We start from the raw sequence: 24052 nt of genomic DNA on the forward strand, positions 1-24052 counted from the left end.
CAAATGTTGTCGGAATGTAAGTTGTTTGTCTTGTCCATTGGAATCATTTGCGACCATTTTGCCATCTCTACCGTGATGTTCAGATCAGGACCAAAGTCAGGGTCCTAATAAATGCTATGGGCTACAACTTTGACATGACCTCATGACCTTGTCCACCACTGCAGGCCCGGCAGACTTCAATTTTCATGCAAGGGCAGACACAAGGACTATGTGGGTTAGAATTCTTTCGCTTTCCAGCTAGGCTGACCCCCCCTGGCTCCTGGTCTATTAGCCTGCGAGTTCCTCGTTCGTCGCGTCCTGGACGATGGAGGTTCGAATCCTCCGCTACCACCTGGGATTTTTCAGTCACCGCCGAGTGGCCTAAGACTAGCCACATACTATCCTGAACACCATCCATCAACCCAGACTCTAGGAGTCTAGCTAGAGGAACCGTCCAAGTTAATCAAGAATGAGCTCCGGGGGCCAGCATGAGCCAAGAATAGATGGCGCCACTATATACACTTATCTGCGCCATGACGAGCTTGGGCCGACCACCATGCCACTAAAGAATTTAGGCCTGAACGTTAAAAAAAATAACAAATATCTGTATCACTCAGGAGCCACAACTATGACACAAAGTGGAACCCTCTACTTTACTTTGTTCAAATAAACACAGAAAATAAGACCCAGTCATACCAGTCCAGTCATCACTAGTGGTATTAATGCTTCAAGTATCCACAAATCTTATGCCGCCTAGTTTATCAAGAGGGCATGGATTCCTTACGGCGTGTCCAATGATATGAACTTGAAGTCGGAGAGGAAGAGATTTATTTCCAAAAAGAATGTGAACAAAGTGGAATTTATAACTTGTACTAATCCACACATCATGACATTGCACAAGGAATCATTGTACTTCTTCCCACAGTGGGCACAACACTTCAAGATTACTGACTCGGCTGAGTAAACCAAAATATCCATGCTACTTGCCTCCGATTTATCTTTTAGGTCCTTTCTTTGCTGAAATATTTACTTATAGGCCATCACGCAATATGAAACTTTTGGAAGATTCAGCTCAGTAAATCTACAAAGTGATACAAGATAACGTGAAGTAAAGACAGCCATCCCTCGTGGGGTTATGATTTTTCTGCTATTTTTAGGTGCTGCCTGTAGCGCTGGTAGGCTATCTTGAGGGTTCTCTTGGACGACCCCAGCCCATTCGTTGTGCAGGCGAGCTTTATTTGTAGTGGCTGCCTTGATATATAACTCATGCTTGGCTCATGCTGCCCCTCGGTGCTCCACTTGAACAAAGTCGCTAAATTAGGGCAGCATGTGGGTAATCTTCCGCCACTCGGTGATTGTTGAAAACTGTCACCGTGCATCGGTGGGACTCGAACTAGGTCCCCGGGCTCACCACGCCCGCATGCTCACCACCTGGCCACCACCTTCCTGCCCCTATTAAGGTAGCATACTAACCAGGGCAGAAAAAAAAAAGGCCAATAAGAAGGTTCTGGAAAAGAAGTGTAATATGGAAGAAACAATAATGCTGAGGAGGAGGAGGAGGAGAGAGAGAGAGAGAGAGAGAGAGGCTGAACTTCCTTCACACAAGTATCCTCCTCCAGGGGATACTTGTGAAGGAAGTTTCTCTCTCTCTCCATCATCATGGAAGAGAAAAGCCTGCAGTTAATATGCCAGCGTGCTCTGCAGGTCTGTACTTAGAGCACATTTGCGACACCATATTGATTGAATGGACTTGGGTAAGTCATATACTTACTTTTAATTTGTAAAACTGACAAATAAAAAATAAATATACGATGCTGAGTTATTTAAAGAAAATTAATGCTGTTGATGTCAAGGAGTGACAATCAAGTTCCAAAAGTATCTTAACATCCTCAAAACTCAAAACTCTGAACAATCAAAGTCGTAGTAATATGAAAATAATGAGGAAGGATGGCTGTTTCAGAGTTAATTTGTTGTAGATTGTTCATTATTCTCGTAAGAAACGTAAAAAAATACTGGAGAACTGGTAACTATAGCAAGCTGGACAGCACAGGGACAGGTTACAATAGAGTCTAGTGCAGCGCGTGAAGACATGCAGGTAGAAAGATCAAGGCAGCAGCGATGGCAATGTTATGGTCATCTGGATCTGACTAATATATCCACTTACCTGAGGTTCAGAACAATATGTACGATTACAATTTTCCGTTTACCGTTGATGAGGTTTCAGGCCCCGCTCCACTGTCAGCGCAGCGCTCCCCAGGGCCGTCAGCAATATTGATATTAACCTCAATAATAATCCTCGACATGCAATTATTCACAACGTCGTAGTGAGTGAGTGAGCCTTAATTGCTTTCATGGATAACCTGCTTATGTCGTCTTAATAAACACGGCATATTTATAGTTGCTTGGCCATGGTTTGGATCGTGCTAATTACAATATTTTTCCTTTTTATAGTATCACAAATATCCATTGTTTCATTTTCCATTTATCTGATATTTTATTTATATTATTACAATTCAATGTCCAACGATTATTTCCAACTAATTAAACATTTATCACACAATTTATCTTCGAGTCTCAAACACCAATTAATAGCCATGATCGGTTATGTTACGAATTTTCTCAGTTTCAGTTTGAAGAACAACACAACACTTCGCTGGGTGGTTGATTTCAGGCTTCTTGTACCTCACACAATTTATGCATTTCCTTCCAGCTATGGAGCAATCATTTGATATATGATCACCTGCGCACTTGTAACATTTTGGGGCTTCTCCATTGTTCTTGGCATTACAGTTGACCTCAAGATGGCCGTATCTTTGACAATGGTAACATACGATTGCATGGTATCTATATCTCACAGTATACACTCCCCATTCTAGTTTTATCTTGCCATGATATTTATAAAACAACTCTTTAACAGTTGGATCACATTTTAAAATATAGTGCATTGTGAAACCGACAACAGGCTTGCTAAAAATCTTCTCAATTTTCCCCTCAACTCCAGGAATCAAGTGTAGGAACTCATTCCTGTTTAACAGTGTCTCAATAGGCGTACCTAACATTACCAAATGTGGGGTACAAACTTGGCGGAGTGACTGTTTTTCGGGCGCCATTAAAGGTAAAGGCTAAAGAGTAGCTTAGCCGGATATTTTGTTTTTATTTATTAATGATCCACGAGACATCCAAGAGTTAAATCAAAGTATGTGCTTATCTTTGTATTCGTTCATACACACACTGGTAACATTTCTGTGGAGTCTGATTCACTTATTAGAGTGAAATTCTATTGTGATAAACAGTCACAAATTCGTGTCACCAGTAAAAATGAAACTTGTAATTTAAGTTTTGCCACCATGAAATATACACAAATAGATAAATATGAAAGCTCACGAAGTCACAATAAGTGACATCACCTGCTTTGTGCAGTAAAAGTATGCTATTTAAGGTATCTGACACCCGCAATATGTCGGGCTGCTGCTGCCTCGGCCACAGATTATTGCCAGATTGTCATACTCAGCCGATTATATTTCTCGACTTCCTGCCCCAAAACTGTCTTCTGGGCTCCAAAAACGAAACTAATTTATATTTATCGTTAAAAGAGTAAGATCCTAATATTTCTTGGCAATAGTTAGGCGTCAAAAACCGTTAAATAGTGTGCTCTGAGTACGACAATCTGGCAACAGTAGCTATACTATTTTCATATTATTGTTCTGTTGTTTATTGAATGTTGTATTCAAGAAAAAGAATACTCATAATTTTAGTTAGTTTTTGGTTATAAGGATTCCTTACGAAATACAAGTATAACATTACCTTCTTTTACTTCGGAAACGTCCTGAATCCTGGATCGGCTATCGTATTGTTAAGTGCGCCTATTATCTTATCCCCGGTCCCCTCCTTTTGTACATTGCATAGTTTTCCCACACATTTTATGCTAAATTGCTCTACATCTTCCAATTTCTGAGCTGCTTCATTCCTTGTGTTCTCATCATCAAAGTTCATAACAATGTTATCTCCATTCGTGAATCTTGAATCAGTAAATTGAATGCCTTGTAATGCCCGGGAAACTTCATTTTTTAACTTAGCAGCCTTAATCTCTCTCTCTCTCTCTCTCTCTCTCTCTCTCTCTCTCTCTCTCTCTCTCTCTCTCTCAATTTTTGTCTCGATCAGAGGCCTTCACGACAAGGCGATTCTTCTTCCTCTTGCGTCTGCCTACGTCAGCAAAACTGGCGCGACCCGACTCTGCCTGCTCATCACAAATCACGCCTGCCACCTCACTCAACTCCTCCTTGACACTGGACATACGAGATTAAACCTCATCTTTTACCACATATATTGCTTTAGATAATTCTTGCTTAAATTTACTCAATTTTTGAACAATGTTGGTAGCGAGAGACGTTTTATGAACACATGGAGTGCACATCCAATTTATTTTAGGTACACACACTCAAAAAACTATCGTTACACATTCAGCACGATACAAACTGACACCAAGGACGAAGCCATTGAGAACAGGCTACTCATGTTGGTATCACTGCGTGTGTTGGGTGTGGGTTTACTTGCCTGAACCAAGTGAGCGGGACTCGTAAATGAAGCAGTAGAATTTGAGCTGGCACAGTAACACTTCATGAAACACACAGGTGGAGTCTTAGTCGAAGTGAATTGATCTGTGTTCTATGTAGCTATAACATTGTAGTATTTGGGGTGATGAAATTATGCTTTGACACCTCACACACAAGTGAAGAGTTAAAATTTCGTCCATTTAGGAGACAATATGAGAAACACCTTGCGGTGATGAGTCACTCAGGATTCGGATATTAGAGTGAATCCCACTAACTGATCGCCACATACGGCTCCACTGAGCCTAGGAGGTTATGTAAAACTTAGCTAACCCTTATGATAGATTTATAGTGGATTATAAACTTGACTTATCACCCAAATGGTGAAATAACGTTGGCATTGGTTTCACTAGCATAGCAAACACTACCCGAGTCATGGTATTCGCTTGTCTCGAAACAATCATGGAATGCACCCAATATGATTAATCCTCTAATAATTATCGGCGAGTCATTATATCAACAGACAAATTAACTCATGCATGCAAGCTATTTAATAAATTACTCTTCTCCAGAGACGGCTAATTTCGGCAATTCAAAACGCCCGCGCCAAATTCCTTATTCGTCAATTTAAAAAGCGCGGAAAGTTCCTACTTTTTACTAGCCAATGAGGCAGCACAAGAGAAGAGTAGATTTAAACAACCTGTAGAAGTCCATCCAACTCTGTTAAATTTTATCTTTCTTACCAGCAATGCTATTTGAAGTTGTGTTTTTTTTTCAGATGCCCACAACTTGTTCATGAAAGAAAAGACACGTTCAGTGGAAGCATTAGTTCCAGGATGGCACATTATGAACTGAAGTATATCTGACATGCGTTGATGGTTGTTTTTGTCTTTGATATGGGAAAATACTTCTACCGACCGCTGTTACGTATATCACATGAGCATTATTGTTTAATAATTTGTGAATAAAAAGCTTAAACAAGTGGCACTCAATTCACTCCGTTGATATTATGGTGATATCTGGTATATCAGTGTCTCCCTTCCTCTCTATCCCTCCCTTACGGGGGTCTTGTCCTGCTCCCCCCAGCAGAGCTGAGGTGGTGGGGTGATCGCACCCTGACCAACCCTACCGAGATTACCGGGTTGCTCAGTGTGAAATTCTTCGGACCCCACTGTAACGATAGTTTTTTGAGTGTGTGTACATTATCATGCGTGACTCCAGTCAAATTTGCACACTTCACATGACACCACCTTGGACACAAACAGCATGCAATCCACTTCTCGCCTGTAAAATCTTCACAGACATATCAGCAATCTCTCAGACTCCTGGTTCTGCCCGCCAATGTCGACTCAGCAGTTCCAAGGAGCGAGGAGCCCACGCCGGCACGTCCCCACCCTTCCCTTCTCTCTCTCTCTCTCTCTCTCTATATATATATATATATATATATATATATATATATATATATGAATTAGTAATTAGAATTCAATTGTAAGCGAAAGTCATAATAACTATCTTAGTTAATATTCATAGTAATACAATAAAAATAAATCCGATAAGAAATACACTACAGACAGCTAGACAAGGTGACTACTATTACGCACCGAAGCACGGCGCTGGCTCCTTGCAGGCGAGTGATCCCGTGAACTGGACGTAGGTGGTTTGCGTCATCACGATGTCTGGCGTCTCTGCCAACCGGAACCCCTCGCGGCCTGCAGCACACAAGTACACATGAAACATCTCCCAGAGCCACTGTCAACATAGCTAAATGGGTATAAATACACACCCACACACACCTAGTACTGCCATAAAATGAATCAACCATTTATTATTATTATTATTATTATTATTATTATTATTATTATTATTATTATTATTATTATTATTAGTAGTAGTAGTAGTAGTAGTAGTATACACACACACGTATATATATATATATATATATATATATATATATATATATATATATATATATATATATATATATATATATATATATATATATATATATATATATATATATATATATATATATATATATATATATATATATATATATATATATATATATATATATATATATATATATATATATATGTGTGTGTGTATATATATATATATATATATATATATATATATATATATATATATATATATATATATATATATATATATATATATATATATATATATATATATATATATATATATATATATATATATATATATATATATATATATATATATATATATATATATATATATGCTGCATTCGGCGCGTCGTCTATGATGCGGGTTCGAAACCGCTGCTAACCACCTGGGATTTTTCAGTCACCGCCGAGTGGCCTAAGACTACCCACATAATGTCCTGAAGACCACCCATCAACCCGGTCTCTAGCAGAAACTGTGCGTGCAAATGAGGGTATATGAGTTTTCCACTTCAAATTTTGAGTTAAGGATAGACCGAGGATGTTTAGTGTAAAAGTGACAGGTGAGTGTTGTTGAAGAATAGGGGATAGGCGTTTGGAAGGTTGTGTCGAGCTGACAGGTGGAGAAATTGAGTTTCTTAGAGGTTGAAGGACACAAAATTCATCCTATACTATTCAGAAATGATAGCAAATTTTGTTGAGCATTCTGCAGTCTCCAGTCTAGGGGGTCTTGTTGTTCCTGCTGGGAGGATCATTTGTTGAAAGAAGTTGAATAATGCAGAGTAGATTCATCGGGATACGAGTTGAAAGGATAGTTTATCGTAGAAAGAAGATCATTGATGAATAACAGAAAGAGAGTTTTAGGTAGGACAGAGCCTTGTGGGACACCATTGTTGATAGATTTAGGGGAAGAACAGTGACCGTCTATCACAACATTGATAGATTAGCTGGACAAAAAAACTGATGATATAAGTATGTAGGGATATAATCCGTAGGTGGGTAGTATAGTAAATGAAGGAAATTTACACTTTTCCAGACTTGTAACATTATCTTGAGAGGGAAAGAAGACCGTACTTTTGAAATAAAAAAATAAAATAAACGATATTTGTGTCATTTCCAATAAAATCATAAAGTTTCTTGAAAGTTTGCAAGCACGTACGACACTGCATCTTAGACAAAAGCCGAGCAGCTGACTTTGTCCATCTGTTCAAAATGAAGTAGTGCCGTGAATAACCACTGACTGGTTTAGATATTTGTGTTTAAGAAAAAAAGTGACCAATGAATTTCAAGTGAGCTTCGTCTGCACCACGCCACCTGCAGACTAACGAACGGTCAGTGAACTAAAGTCAGCCAATCCAGGATGAGATGATGAGATTCTTTCACCAGTGAAATGAGGACAGTAAAAGAGTAAGTTGTGGCACTCTGCTCACGTGACTGCTTTTCAGAAATCTGTGATAAGACAGAAAAAAATAATTTAAAAAATCCACAACATTCAATTCTTTTGACATAGAAAAAATAGTAAAGAAAGTTAACTCAGACTCAGTCATAAAATATGTATCAGCCGAATATGGTGTTTGGCCGGAGTAGTGGAATGGTAGACTCACCAGCAAAGTGGAGGGAGGAATGAAGGTGGCCACACATGGGCTCCACTGTTGAGCCGGGCCGCAGGAGCCAGCCCTCTCCACTACCTGTGTCCGAGAAGCCAGGCAGCCCCTCGGCCGTACTGCCCACATAGATCTGAAAGACGAGGCATGACTCAAAACATCTCACATACTTTTTTTTCCAGCCAAAACTATGCTTCATTATTTTACTCTCATCTAAGATACCTATGTATTCTCTGAATCGCATATGATTACTTTTATCCTTATATTTTTTTTCTGTATCTCATATAAATTTTATTAATTTTGTCATAATTGTAAATATATCAGTTCATTTTTTTATGCGTATAGTTAAACGTTTAAGACATATAGGGCAGTCCCTATACATACAAGGTGTTTTCCCAAGCCCTCCTCAAATGAATGCAAAATACGATAGACCAACATCAATCAAGAGAACAGGCCGGCTTTATAAAGGTCGGGATTCTCCTCTAGGAATCTCATCCAAGTCTTCAGCTAGCTACAAGAGAAGACAAACGAGTACAAGATTCCACTCTGCCTCGCTTTCGTTGTCTATGAGAATGTTTTAGGCTCTGGAATTCGCTTCTTTTTTCGAGGCGACGAAGAAGCAAATAGTCGACCCGCCGTACAACACCCTTTTAAGTGATTTGTACAATGGTGCCTTCTGCACCCCGAGGCTTCACAAGGACAGTGACAAAATCAAACATAGAAAGGGGAGCTAGACAAGGCGACAATATCTCGCCAAAACTCTTCATTTCATCCCTACATGACACCTTCATAAGGAGGAACTACTGAGAGAACAGAGGACTTAACGTTGACTTTCCCACCTAATCTTCACTGATGATATCATCTTGATCGCCAAGTCACAAGAGGAACTGGAGAGCATGCTCACTGACATCCACAAGACTAGCTGGTCCGGCAGTTGGCCTCAACATGCATCTCGGTAAGACCAAAGTGATGTTCAACAACCACGTCATCTCGTCCAATCACTGTCGACGGCAAGATCATTGAAAAGGTCGACAGCTACATTTACCTCGGCAAAAAGGTGACAACTGACGTCGATCTACTTTCAGAGATCAAGAGAAGGATCACACTCGGTCTGGCAGCCTTCGGCAAGGTGGACATCATGACTCACCACTGAGTCATATATCAAGGCAGCCACTATGAATAAAATTCGCCTACGCCACTAACCGGTTGGGGTCGCCCAAGAGGCCCCTCAAAATAGCCTACCGGCGCCATAGGCAGCACCTTAAAAAAAGAAAAAACGCAGGCCAAGCATGAAAAGCAAGAGGAAGATGCTCAACAAGTATATACTATCGGTAATGACATACGACTGCGAGACGTGGACGCTGAACAAAGCCATGACACCTGGGTTCGCAAACAGACGGGTGTCAATGATATTGTCAATATCAAGAAACCAAAGCATAGATACGCGGGTCCCGATGTAGGTACGTTTAATTGACTACCGGTAGACTGTCAGAGCAACATAGTGGACCGTATATATATATATATATATATATATATATATATATATATATATATATATATATATATATATATATATATATATATATATATATATATATATATATATATATATATATATATATATATATATATATATATATATATATATATATATATATATATATATATATATATATATATATATATATATATATATATATATATATATTATACTGTCAGCTGTCGACTTACCAGGCGTGATCCCAAACTGCCCAGGCTTCAGCAACTTCCGCAACTGGTACAGATAAGGTAAAAAGAGAGGCGAAATAAGAGTGAAAGTGGCTGGTAAGGTAGAGACAGAAGTAGACTAAGAGAGGGGGGGGGGGGTAAAGTAACAGTACAGAGCATTCACCTGATCGAGGGCCCACTGGGAGAAGAAGGAGCCGTCATGAGAGGGCTGCCACCACCTGAGGCGCGTCGCATTTTTCTTAGCGAAGTCTGGGAAAGGAGAAAGTAGTGGCAATATTACTGTCAACACAAGGAGTATCAGCAGACGCAACAACAGCAGCAGTAGCAACAGCAGTAGTAGTAGTAGTTGTAGTTGTAGTAGTAGTAGTAGTAGTAGTAGTGATAGAGGTTCCACTATAGTCGGTTCACCCAAGTCTGAAGTGAGCATTATCGTGCTCTGGCAACCTACTGTCACACTGCATGTCCGATTTCATGGATACTGTGTGCTAGCCTACGCATAGTAAACAGTCGTCAGTGTCAATAATATGCAGGCAGCAATGACAAATACCGTCAATTATAGTCGATTATGAGTTAAACAACATTAGTAATGTTGCAAACAGCCGTTTTGTTAATTTACAAGATCACTGATTATGATTATTCAACAGCCTTGAAGCTGTCCACCACCCAGAAAATTAGCAGGCTTTATATTAATAAAACGGCTATTTACGACGTTACTAATATTTTTTGAACTCAAAATCGACTACAATTGACGGTATTTGTTATTGCTACCTGCATATTATTGACATTGACGACTGTTTACTATGCGTAGGCTAGCATACATTATCCACGAAATCGGACACGCAGTGTGACAGTAGGCTGCAAGCGCACGATAATGCTCACTTCAGACTTGGGGGAACCGGCTATAGTACTACACTAGTATTAGTAATAGTGGCATAGACAGCAGTAGCAACAATAGTGGCATTTCCGGTGGTAAAGGTAGTCATGGTGGTGGTGACGTGAATTTGGTTATCCGTCGTTTCACTCACTACCCGTCACTACCTTAAACGGTCCTCGCAAGCAAGCCTCCTCGCAACCACCCTTTCTATTCCGAGTCCATTCCGCCAAGATCGATCACTTTGCCCCAGCCATGAGCTAGGCGGGCGTCCCCTTGAGCTCCTCCTCGCAGGGATGTCTCGTACAGAAACAGTCGTATGAGCACGATCAACGTTGGGGTAGCATGCCACGTGCTTATATTGCCGTAGATGGCATTCACGGACTAAGCTAGTAAGAGGCCTCGATTCAATAACACTATTCAGCTATACACGAAGGCAGCGAGCTCGTGACAAAGATTTTAATCTGTGTGCGCCTGTATAGATATCGACAACTGTGGGCAACGCCAAGCCATGGAGTGACTTCCTGGTAAGACTTGTGTTAAGCTGCCGTTATGTTAAACTTTTGATGACTTTAATGTCCTCATCACATTCATTAACAGACTGAACTATGTCATACAATAGTCCTGCAAATGACTGGACCTTGGCTTTGGCCAAGGAGACCATCGTTCCCAGTGGCTCCTCATGCAGGACTCCGAGAGCCATCACCAGGGCGTTTGGCGATCCCGCGACGAGTACAGCATCGTCAGAACAAAGATCAGTGAAACTGGTGTCACCAAAGGATGCACCGGAACGACCTGGATCGCGGAGGCAGTGGCCGAGCAAGTGATTAGCGTGTGGGCGTAGTGAGTCCGAGGACCTAGCGTGGACTAGGTTCGAGTCTCCAACGAAACATGTTGACTTTTTCTTGTCATTGCCGAGCTGCGGAAGATTACCCACATGCTGTCCGGATCTTCAATCAACCTGCTGAACAACTCCCTACAGAGTAGAAGCGCTAGTTCCTACTCCCACACCAGCCCCGTAACCAGTCCTTATTGAAGCCAGCAGCCTAATGAATTATTTTGTTTCTTTGGATTAGTATTAGCATTACTCTTAAACACTGTACTTACGTAGTAATAAATGAAATTTATATACAAGAAAGCCTAGTGGTTTTGATGTGATATCCTAGCAAAATAGAGTAAATCAGTTAGTTATGATTTACTTCATAGTTACAGCGAGCTTCGCTTCTGGCTTTGTGCTTCTTGACATGTTTGTGTCAGTCACTGTGATGTCACTCCTTATGAGGATGGAAAACTCAAACAGAAATTTGCTCATACGAAAGAAATTATAAAAAAAATATCGTCTGCCTAAAAGTCACTGTAAGGTGTATGACACAAAACTGTTCATTCCAGATAATTGAATTTGATACACATGCGCTCTTATTTTTCGAGGGCGTCTCTTCTTATTCTTGCCCAGCAAACGGGGTGAGTAACGGAGTGAGCAAGATAATTTGTCTTAGAAGAGCACGCTGAAATACTCTCTAGTGTTAATGAGACAACAGGGAAACGGAAATTGAAGACACGAGAGGGTCTTTTAACAGGCTTGCAGCACCCCTTTGCCTCCCGTATATACCCCGCCGAGAGTGGCTTACGCACGTTTCGACAGGTGTTGGTTGCTTGTATTTCGCGGGCCCTTCACACTGGGATAACCAATGGTGGCCACTGGTGGTCTCGTGTGAAAGCGGCCTTAAGGCCGGTCACCAGAACAATAATCCTCGCAGGAATCTCACGGATCCGCAGAATGTCTCACAAAGGCTGCGAGTGGTCCCTGTCGAAACTCAAGTCGCCGTTCCCCCATGGTCGATTGTTGACTTACCAGGAGTGAACTAAGACTGGTCAGGTATCTGAAGATTTTGCATGCTGATAAGAAAATTCGCATCAGCAGCAGAAAAGCGATCACCCTGCCCGACACACTGAGGAGAGTAATACCACGGTAATTGTTGCCTCGCAACGACTTTGATCAACAATTTTGCCTAATACCCAGACCATGCAAGTGTTGAAATGTGATGGAATGTGAGTCTACACTATGTCCTTCATAAACTCATCTATTGTAAGATTTGGTATTTTTTTAGTCCTGATTTAGTCGTAGATTGTTTTGGTGCTACGTTTTAAGATAATGAAAGCACTGGTCTAAGGCAAATACCTTCTGTACTCTTTCATCGTCCTAATATTAATCCTGATATGTATATATATTATTTATTGGTAATAAATGACAAAAAGGAGGGATTATAAGAATACCTAAATTTATATAACAGCAATGCTGATGTAGAGAGGTGGCAAAGTATTACAGTACAGTTAATGCAAGTAGGCCAGAAGTCTAACTGCATCCTATAAGTTAAGAATAGGATAATGAGCCGCGAGACCATCACGCAAGCAGTGATGCCAAATCCGCGAGTACGTACCTAAAAGATTTTTTCTCGACACGTTTCGTGACACCGAGTATGGCATAGCAAGGGAATTTTATTTTACGAGGCTGCTATGATATATAGGGTATAATTCACCCCAGCCTCTTCAGCGTTACCTGGTGACAAAGTCGGTTTCCAAGTAAGTAATCACCAAAATCCAGCTCATGTGGAAGCGCTCAAGAAAACGTCAAGAAGGATCCGGAAATGGATGAAAAATGGTCAACAAAATTTAGATTTTTTTTCTCAAGGACTAAAATGAGTGAACCTTATAGTAATTTTCACGATGAATTCGATTTTTTTTTTTTTTTTAATATTTCTATCAGGTGTGGTGTTCAAGGCTTATGTTACGCTTAAAAAAATTAATATCCAAAATACAGAAGTGCATGATTTTCGGCAATACATGGGCTTAGGAACATTCTCAGTAAAAGTGCCACGGCCTTTATATCACCACATGCTTTCCGCTTAGTCTTGCTATTATTTTTCCCTTAAAGAAGCTTCATGTTTTTATGCGAATCGGCAAGATTTTGTGGAAACTAATTTCCGCTTTAGAGCTTACTTTTGATGAATCAATAAACAAACGTCCCTTATCTGCGTTATATTCGTGGCCAAAGGCCTCCATAACACAACGAACATCATTGTTACATATAGCTTTTTGTCTTCTAGGCTCTGGTACAGGTATAAATCCTTACTGTGAGATGCTGGCCTCATGGCAATTGGTACATTAGGATAACAGCGTGCTACTTCTCTATATGTCACATTTGTCAGCAGAAGTAGCAATCTTATGTGATATTTGATCTTTGGGCTCTCTCTAAACCATAGGAACGGTAAAAGTTATATGGCTAGAAATGTTTACATGGGTAAACGGTGAGAGGCGGTGGCTGAATCGACAGAGTAACACCACCGCGTTCAGGACGCGAGTTCAATCCCCGCCCGGTGCCACTTTTGATTTTTTTTCCGCCGCCGAGTGGCTTAAACTACCCCACATCTGTCCCAGAAGACCACCCATCAACCCGGACTAGAGATTCTTGGAAAGATGAGGGAGGCATGAGTCAATGCAAGATGGCAAGATGGCTATAAAACAAAACACTCCTGCGCCAGAAGAACGGGCCGACCATCAGACCCAGACGGGAGAAGAAGAGCCTGACCATCAGACCATCAGGACCCAAAGAAAGCGGCGCTATAGGCCGCGACGTAGAAAAAAAAAAAAAAAAAAAAAAACATGTGACCCAGCAAATATGGTGGGCCTGGTTGCCATTTTACACTTTGCACTTTACAACCGAAGTTACCTTATTAGTGTGATCCCAGGACATTTGTAAGTCATGGCGATGTATTAACTTAGATCAGTCATGCTCATTAGTATATTATACTCAGTTCATTGGTAACAGATAGTATTAATTTGTTAACCAAAATCCCTCCCTCCCCGATTAAGCAGTTAAAAACATATACACACCACACTTATTTCACATTTCACTAATTATTTATAATTCTATTATTATCCATGCTTTCGTCTCTCCTCCATTCCTCCCATTTTTGTAACTGTTACTTGAGCTTGGAGGAAGAATACAAGGAGGGAGCATGACGTCACAGGAGTGAAGCCACTGGACCGTATTGACTAGATAAGCAGCACCACACGCAGCCACTCTGTGAACTGTCAAAGCAGTAGGTACTTTCCATAGAGCTCAAGTTATAGACGAGAGTGCGTCTGAGCAGAACGAAAAAAGAAAATCCGCAACTTTCCATTTCGCGATTAAAAAAGAAAGAGTCCACTGCTACAAGTACACACACAAAAAAAATATTGCTTTTTCAGAAACTTTGAAATGCTCTCAAAACCAAAGAAAAAAAGCAAAATGGCCAGAAGCATTTCATAATGAAGAGCTAGCTAGGAATCATGAGATATAATATAAGGGTGAAATTAATAGAATTAAAAGTTTTGATAAGATCCTCAGTCCATGAAATATCATGTGCGCCACTTAAACAACATTGATAAGATTACTGTCACCCATGTCCATGAGCGAGTGACATGCATAAACTACGTGGGAGGGTGACGTTTGGTCCTATGGCATTGAAACATGTGAATATCTGGATGTGTGAACGGGATAATACCTATTTTTGAGAATGTAGTGTACCTGGAAGGTTGAGGGTGACATGTTGGGTGCGCCGGGGCTCGGCAGGGTCAGCAGCTAGCTCAGCAAGCAAGGTCCAGGACACGCCACCATCAATGGAGTACTGCAGCAGCACGGGACCGTCATCGGGGACAGGGTTGCCTTCCACGCAGCCAAAGCGGATATAGAATTGAACCACGCTGGAGACAACACAAAACATAAAAGAGGCAGGTATAAGCGATGCTTACTGTACTGACTCTTGGGAACAAAATACTAAGGATAGTGAATGGCTGTGAAGAGTAAGGTGGAGAAAGGTCGGTCAGCAGAAAAGAAAAAAAGTAACGAAAAGTCCTAACTACTAATGTAAATTATACTGACTTTTTATCGGCGTCGCAGACACCGGTCAACAGATTCTCCATCTTGTTGTTGTTCTCTTCAAGTTGTTTTCCTGGCTTACCCAAGCATTGTAGACATGACATTGTAAAATAACATTTGTTTGCCCTGATGAACCCTGCAACATGGCATTATAAACAAAGTCAGCTTTTTTTTTTTTCATTTTAGACCCCTAGTTGCATAATATAAATTGTTGGGGGGTTTGAGGTCATGCGACGCCGATCTAGCACAGTTTTTGTGCTATGAACACTTGTTGTCATGATATTTAAGGTAGTGAATGAGAATACAAGGTACGGGTGGGGTAGAACACATTGATAGAAGAATGCGTCATGGGACTACTGATTAAAAAAACAAGTGATAATAGCACAAAAAAAACTGTGCTAGATCGGCGTCGCATGACCCTGCAACACCCCCAACAATTTATATTATGCAACTAGGGGTCTAAAATGAAAAATGCAGAAAAGTAAAGATGGCGCCGCCATAAACACTTGCCTCCGCAACAACGGGCTGGAGCTGACCAGCAGACCCTACTACAAAGGCCTACCGGCGCCACAGGCAAAAAAAAAAAAAAAAAAAGAAAAAAAAAAAAAGCTGACTTTGATTGTAATGCCATGTTGTAGGGTTCATCAGGTCTAACAAATGTTATTATGCAATGTCATGTCTACAATGCATGGGTAAGCCAGGAAAACAACTTGAAGAGATCAACATCAACAAGATGGACAATCTGTTGATCGGCGTCTGCGACACCGATAAAAAGTAAACACCGTGAATGGACGTGAATGTTGGAGCAAGGCAGCTTAGTAACGAAAACAGGCATGTAACTTGAAGTTAGATGAAAGGATGGTGTGAGGGTATGAAGAGAAGGGGAGGGCAGATTGGTGGGAGGGACAAAATGAGGCACGTGACTGAATAAAATGCAAAGATGATGGAAGGCATAAAGAGAAGGTAGTAATATGTTAGTGAGGAGAAATATTGAGTCCTGAGACGCACCTTCCGTGAGTCAGGTCCAGGTCGACAGTAACAAGCATCCTCTCTCCCTGCTGCGAAAACACCAGTGCCTGACCAGTCAGTACGCCACAGAATCTTGCCACCTCAGCCCCTGACCAGCGCAGCAAACGTTCTCTGGACAGACCAGCTGACGAGTACAAGGAACATTACAATTGGGTTCTGCTGATCTGAATTAATCACTAAGGGTATACGCCCGAGGGCGGGAAAGGTGGGAGGGCGTCGCTTAATTCGCTCACTTTACAAAGCCAAACACAGGTGTTCTTTCAAGAAAGTCTACATGCAGAGCCCCACCCCATCCTAACATCCTCATAGCAATATCCATCGACTTGTTCACGTCGCTAACTCTTTGTCCATCCCCTTTGCTTTCTCCACTAGAAACTCCTTTTTTACAGTAACAATCCGATGAGCAGAGTCGGCTTCCGGGTAGCGTGCCACTTGCCGGTATAGCCAAGGTATATACCAAGGGCATCATCCCGCCTCTTCAAGTAACTATATTCAATGTTGATGAAACAAAGCCGTAGAGTAACCCAGGGACCATAAATGACATAAAGATCCAGGTCTTTGCCTCTCTGTAGAGGCATCGTAAACGCCATGTACTCGTACTGAGGGAGTTCAAAACACGATAATATTTCTTGACGAAACCCACTGTTGTTCTGCACTACCCTACAAAGGTAAGTGAAATCTTCTAAGATCACAATGTCTTCGTCACTCGCATGAATATACTATATTGCTGCATCCAGAAATCTTATAAACACCTGTACATTATTAGTGGATCAGGAGATCGGAAATCGAAATGGCGTCGCTTCCTCGAGCCTCACCAAAATTCCCATTAACTGCAATGATTACTGCATCATTGGAAAAAAAACAAGCTCAATGACACTGGTATTACCAGTCTACGCAATTGCTGAGAAGTGATGAGGAAAGGACACAGACTTAACTCACTCCCGTATTTACGGGTGAGAAGCTGGACACGCCCCCTCTCCACACTTCACGGCACTCTCAGTCCCAGAGTACAGGAAAGTCAATAGACTAGCGGTCATTGGAGGAATTCTGCAGAGAGTGCATCGCGATGCACTGAATCAAACACCTTCTTGACCCCATAATGAACACCACTGAGTGCCGGGAATCGAACCCGAGCCTTCTGAGTAGAAGTCAAGGCAGCAAACCAACTACGCCACCGATGAGCTAAAAAGTCACCGCGTCAGAGGCCACTTCTGCGGCCAATACCTGACACCCCAGCCCCGCACGGTGGACATGAAGGAGGTGACCCCGCTCACACTCGTGACTGTCGGAAACGATTTTAATCAACCCCTTTTGGCACATACGGTGTATATATTATATACATTAGAAAAACTGCATTAACACAGTGAAAATATTCCATAACGAACACCACCGAGTGCCGGAGATCGAACCCGAGCCTTCTGAGTAGAAGTCAGGGCAGCAAACCAACTACGCCACCGATGAGCTAAAAGGTCACCGCGTCAGAGGCCACTTTCACCGTGTTAATGCAGTTTCTCTAATGTATATATACACCGTATGTGCCAAAAGGGGTTGATTAAAACCGTTTCCGACAGTCACGAGTGTATTTGGGGTCACCTTCACCTTCATGTCCACAGTGCGGGGCCGGGGCGTCAATTATTAGCCGAAGAAGTGTCCTCTGACGCGGGAACCTTTTAGATCATCGGTGGCGTTGTTGGTTTGCTGCTCTGACTTCTACTCAGAAGGCTCGGGTTCGATCCCCGGCACTCAATGGTGTTCATTATGGGATATTTTCACTGTAATGCACTTTCTCTAATAAACACCTTCTTGATACCGAAATAGGCTGCAAGCATCCCATGCTGAGAGTCATGTCGTAGTTCCATTAGTACGCGAAGCGTACGACTTACCAGTCGTGAAACCGGACTGTTTAGGTCTCTGAAGCCTCAGCAGCTAATTGCAAATCCGCATAAGCAATTTGATAGGCAAGCACCTTGACTGGCACACTCAGCAATGTAATACCACTGTAAATGTTACAGACCTGAGAATCCCTTTCCCTTTCCAGATAAGGACGATCAGTCCCCTTTCCCAGTCAGGAGGAATGGTACCATATTGCCATAAGGCAGTGAAGACCATATGCAACCAACAGATCATGGTCTCACCTCTAGCTTTGAGTAACTCCTCACTGATGTTACAAATGCCAGATCCCTTTCCACCCTTCTAACTTGCCACAGCCTCTCTGACATCATCAAGAGAAGATGTCTTTCGTCAATGGGTGGAACAGAATCCGGCATTTGCAGCCCAACGTGCTCAGAGAGTCTGCAGTGTATAACTGCTCAAATTATTCAGACCATCGAGCCTTCTCCCCCTATGTATTTGACACGAGGCACTCATCTGCTGTTTAGATAGCGCTCACCTGAGAGTGAGTGATACTCTTGGTATACCTTTCCTTATCTCTTCTCAGGAGTGTTCTACTCTTACTCAACATATCCCTATATTGGTTCCGAGCCTAAGCAAGCCTAATTGTACGAATATTATCGATATTCTCTACCGTCTTTCGGATGGAAAAGTGTCATGATCCTTCCCTCTTGAAAGAGTCCAAGTCATAGGGAAGAGGAAATACAGATGTACGAAGGCTGTCCCAGAGTTTACCAGCGAAATGGGTGAAAGAATGAAGATGCTGGTTAACTCTTGATTTAGGGATTTGGATACCATAAGGATGGGCAGGAGTAGAAAGTCGTGTTGCAGTGGGGCCGCTGGAAGGGTGGAGGCATGCAGCTAGCAAGTTTAGAGTAGCGTTCCGCATGAAACATCGAGAGAAGAGATAAGGGGCAACAGTGAAGCGGAATTCAAGAGGTAGAAGACTGTTGGTGAGAGGAGGGGAGTTGGTGAGGCTAAGATCCTGGAACGCCACTCTGTCCAAAAATAGTCCGCAAAAAAGTTGCCGAAGTCCGGGTTAATAGGTGGTCTTCAGGACAGCATGCCGATAGTTTTATTAAGCCACTCGGTGATGCTTGAAAATTATCAGCTTGTAGCGCTGGCGGGATCTGAACCCGGGTCCTCTAGGACAAGGATCAAAGAGAAAGATGATATTTCGCTCCGACGTCATTGTTATGACGTCACAGGGAACGATGACGTCACGCCCGCATCTCGTGCGCACTGGTGCCCAAAGCCATGGCGAAAGCATGGGAAAGACCCTTCTATTACGTTATTTCAATGCAGCAGAATATGAAACCAGTGCAGAATGAAACTTTTGTAATAGGCTGAAACATTTATGCACCAAATCGAGAAAATTAACCAAGAGAACAGCAAAAAATGCTGAAGTTGAGCTGTCACAGATGCTGTATTTCGTCCATACTATACTACATGTAAGGAGCTGCCTCGTACAGGCCTACCGGCCTCTTGTAGACTCCTGCGTTCTTATGTTCTTATGTGTGTTTCATATTTCCTTCTTGCATCCCTATCAAAATATCAGTGACTAAAACAGTAAGAAATGCCGTACGATTCTCTTATAGTGATGCAAAAACTGGCCTAGCCGTAAATAACTTGAAAATCGCTATTTTTCACTTCTAATCACCGGAAAAAAAAAAAATCTTCCTGATTATGTAGTTACATACTCAATAAAATTTACCAACATGTAATCACAATTACGTCCTTGCCACATGTCATTCGAGTTCTATTACAAGGTCTAGGTCAGGGGTGCTCAACCCACTGTTTGTAAGCCGCATGCGGCCCTCAAGGAAGTTTAATGCGGCCCTCGGCAAGTAACCAAAAAATAACCTACTTATCACCATCATAATACATACTATTTGTTCACATTCTCAATATCTTATTATATGTTAACTTTATGATGTTACAGTATTATAATGATAAAAAGGCTTTTGCACATCTGACAGCCTGAATGCTGGCTAGCCTCACTGATTTTGTTGATGTAATCAGCATTGCCACTCCTTGGCTTTTTTTTTACTAGATCTTGGCTTTTGGGCTGAGACCTAGGCACCTCGTCTTTTTTCCCTTGAAAACTGGCTAATCTAGGATTTTTTAAATTTTTGGGGGGAAATTCTCTCCTTGTCGGCTATTCTCTTCGCTCATGTTCCTGCCCTCTCATTTCTCCACTCATCCTCTCAATCAGTCCTGGTCTCTGGCACCCTACCCCTTTCCTACCCAACCACTCCCTTCCGGGCCTTCCCCACCGTTGCCCATCCACTCTTAGCCCTCTCCCCATACCCATTGTCTTCCACGCCACCTCCCCTGGACCCCAACCCAATTGAGCCCCCCACCCTCCCGGCACACCGCAGCCGCTCCACACCTCCCTGCCCATCAGCGAAATGCTGTCGCTCGTATATAGGTGTTCACTTTATTGTAGCTTATAATTGTAAATTTCCACATGACCTGCAATTTATGTGAGAAGTGTTTTGATTACGACTCTATCCGGAAGGTTACAATATATACACAGCATAATCAGTGTTATCAGTCTGTAGAATATATTAATTACTATGCGTATTCACATTTCAGGCAATATGAGGCCCTCATCACACAATGCCCATCTAATGTGGCCCTGCCACCCAAAAAGGTTGAGCACCACTGGTCTAGGCAATCAATGTGAGAGGCTTGCCCAAAGCAGATGCACAATCAATCAATAAATCAACATCAATCAATAGCTCTGTCTGGGACGTGCAGCCACTTACCTGTCCCCGCACTTGACAAAACACTCACCCCACCACCACCAGTCACCTTCATCTTCACTGCTTTCGCTATACATACCTGCATGTGGTTTTGATGGAATATGTACGTATGGTACAGCCCCTGGCTTCAGTGCCCTTGTAACCTTTAGTCCCCAAGTGGCACCATCACTCCTTGGAGAATAATCACTTTTTAAGAAGTGACAAGAGCACACGCGGGCATTTCTGGCGTCATATTTATCTGCCCGTCGACACGCTATTTTCCACTTCCGACAGGTTTTCTTGTCTCTGGGGAACCTGTAAAACCTTAGGCCACTCTTTCCTAAGTTCCTTGTGTTGCTGGAACACCCAAACAACGCACAAACACCCATTTTAGCTTCTTAAATAAGGGGTTTGGGCTCCAGTGGGCACCAGTTAAACAGCTGGCGGGCGTGACGTCACAGACGCGGTGCATGATGGGAAAACAAATGCTCAGCGAAATATCCTCTCTCTCTCTTTGATCCTTGCTCTAGGATGTCCACATGCTGAACCCTCTAGGATACCTTGCCCACGCCGACCACTCAGCTATCTCCTTTTAAGACGGGCACCATTGCTCATCCTGGACCAGTAGTAGGTGTACCCCTACTGCCAGGTCTCATCTAGAGAATCTCACTACATCTACCTTCATCATTCTGACCTCATTCGCTAGGTAAGGCATTCAGCGATCCTCAGAGACACTTAGGGCTTTCCAGGAGTCCACATGCAGAGCCCTCCGAGGTTAATGCCGGGCGGGCGCAGAATCTGCACAACCTAGGTCACCCCCAAAACAAAAAGAGGGACTATGGGACCGTTCTTGACGATAGAATGGTTTAACAGGGAGGAGCTAGTCCTCTCCCCAACCGACCCAGATCAGGGGAACTGACTGATATCCGATGGCTAAAGGACTGTGGATCCGTGGAACAAAAGACTCCTGAAAGGATGAACTCTCTGACCTTCCATAAAGAAAGAAATATTAAAAGGGAGGAGGTCAAAGACGCTGTACTCATATAGACATACCAGTTTTGTGCCATTATTTTTCGTTACAGATGATAGGGTTAAAGAAGGGAATTTATCAGAAAATAAAGAATGGTGAAACACATCTCAGGGGCCGGTATGTCGAACTATCTAGATTAGTGAAGAAAAACACCAGGATAGCAAAAAGGAACTATGAGATCAAAGTAGCAAATGAGGCGAAAAGTAATCCTAAGGGTTTCTTTCAGATGTATAGAACAAAAACAAGGGACAAAATTGGACCGCTGAAAGCAAACACAGGCGAGCTAGTAGAAAATTACGAAAATATGAGCACATCGTTGAACGACTACTTCCTTTCAGTATTCACACAAGAGGATCGAACGACTATTCCGGAAAGGGTTCAGGTGTACGAGGGCAGGGATGACGATAAATTGAGGGATATAATAATTACCAGGCAAGTAGTTCAGGATGAGATAGATAAGCTTAAGAAGAATAAGTCGCCAGGTCCTGACGGGATATTTCCGAGGGCATTAAAGGAATTTAGTGATGTACTCAGTGACCCACTAACCGACATCTTTAATATGTCGGTAAATACTGGTTATGTGCCCAGCCCATGGAAAGTAGCTAATGTGACGCCGATTTTCAAAAAGGGGGACAGGTCAGCTGCTTCACACTATCGCCCAATTAGCTTAACATCGGTTATAGGCAAGATGCTGGGGTCCATAATAGCCAGGAACATTCGGGAGCATCTAGAGAAACATAGCTTAATTCACGACTCGCAGCATGGGTTCACGAAAGGTAGGTCATGCTTCACCAATCTCTTGTCCCTCTACAATAAATTATTTGAGGCGGTAGACAGAGATGAAAATTATGACGTAATCTATCTTGATTTTGGTAAAGCGTTTGACAAAGTTCCTCACCAAAGACTGTTGCTTAAATTACAGGCTCACAGAGTAGAGGGTAAAGTTTTGAACTGGGTCACGGCGTGGCTTAGCAATAGGAAGCAAAGAGTGCAAATCAATGGCAAAAGATCTAACTGGGGATGTGTTACGAGTGGGGTCCCACAAGGTTCGATATTAGGTCCACTTTTGTTTATTATTTTAATCAATGACTTAGATACAGGAATTAGTAGTGATGTCAGTAAGTTTGCAGATGATACCAAGATCGGCAGAGTAATTGAGTCGGATCAGGACGCTAGTATTCTCCAGGATGAACTAAACAGATTGTATGACTGGGCGGATAAATGGCAAATGGAGTTCAATGTAGGGAAGTGCAGTATTCTGAGTGTAGGTAGGAACAACCCCTCACATAACTATTGCTTAAATGACACTCTCATAAGCAGGTCTGGGTGCGAGAGGGATTTAGGGGTCTTAGTCAGCTCTGATCTCTGTCCAAGGGCACAATGCATTCAAGCTAGAAATCGAGCAAATAGGGTACTGGGATTTATTTCAAGGAGCGTACGCAACAGAAGCGCCGAAGTCTTCCTCAAACTATATTTAGCATTAGTTAGACCTCATCTTGACTATGCGGTTCAGTTTTGGTCACCTTACTATAGAATGGATATCAAAATGTTAGAATCGGTGCAGAGGAGGATGACTAAGATGATTCAGGGGTTGAGAAACTTGCCATACGAGAAAAGACTCAAACAGTTAAACTTGCATTCTCTAGAAAGGCGAAGGGTGCGTGGAGACATGATCGAGGTTTATAAATGGATGAAGGGCTTTAATAAGGGGGATATTCATAAGGGTTTGTTGGTAAGAGAACCGGGTAGGACACGAAGTAATAGGTTTAAACTGGATAAAT

At 42.1% G+C, this 24052-nt stretch overlaps 1 protein-coding gene across 2 annotated transcripts in view; it reads right to left on the reverse strand.

Annotated features, from left to right (window-relative positions):
• The window catches only part of LOC126998692 (reelin-like), a 438128-nt gene that overhangs the window by 178321 nt on the left and 235755 nt on the right, over positions 1-24052 (reverse strand). Inside the window, exons 42-46 of one of the 2 annotated variants that reach the window (XM_050860691.1) lie at positions 16584-16728; positions 15225-15400; positions 9950-10035; positions 8059-8191; positions 6131-6238 (exon numbers count right to left, since the gene is read on the reverse strand). In XM_050860691.1, the coding sequence (XP_050716648.1) occupies positions 6131-6238; positions 8059-8191; positions 9950-10035; positions 15225-15400; positions 16584-16728 (648 nt within the window). The remainder of the gene's footprint in view (positions 1-6130; positions 6239-8058; positions 8192-9949; positions 10036-15224; positions 15401-16583; positions 16729-24052) is intronic. The other variant, XM_050860695.1, reaches the window with a different exon arrangement.

The sequence above is a fragment of the Eriocheir sinensis genome, chromosome 2 (genome assembly GCF_024679095.1).
Source record: "Eriocheir sinensis breed Jianghai 21 chromosome 2, ASM2467909v1, whole genome shotgun sequence".
NCBI lineage: Eukaryota > Metazoa > Arthropoda > Malacostraca > Decapoda > Varunidae > Eriocheir > Eriocheir sinensis.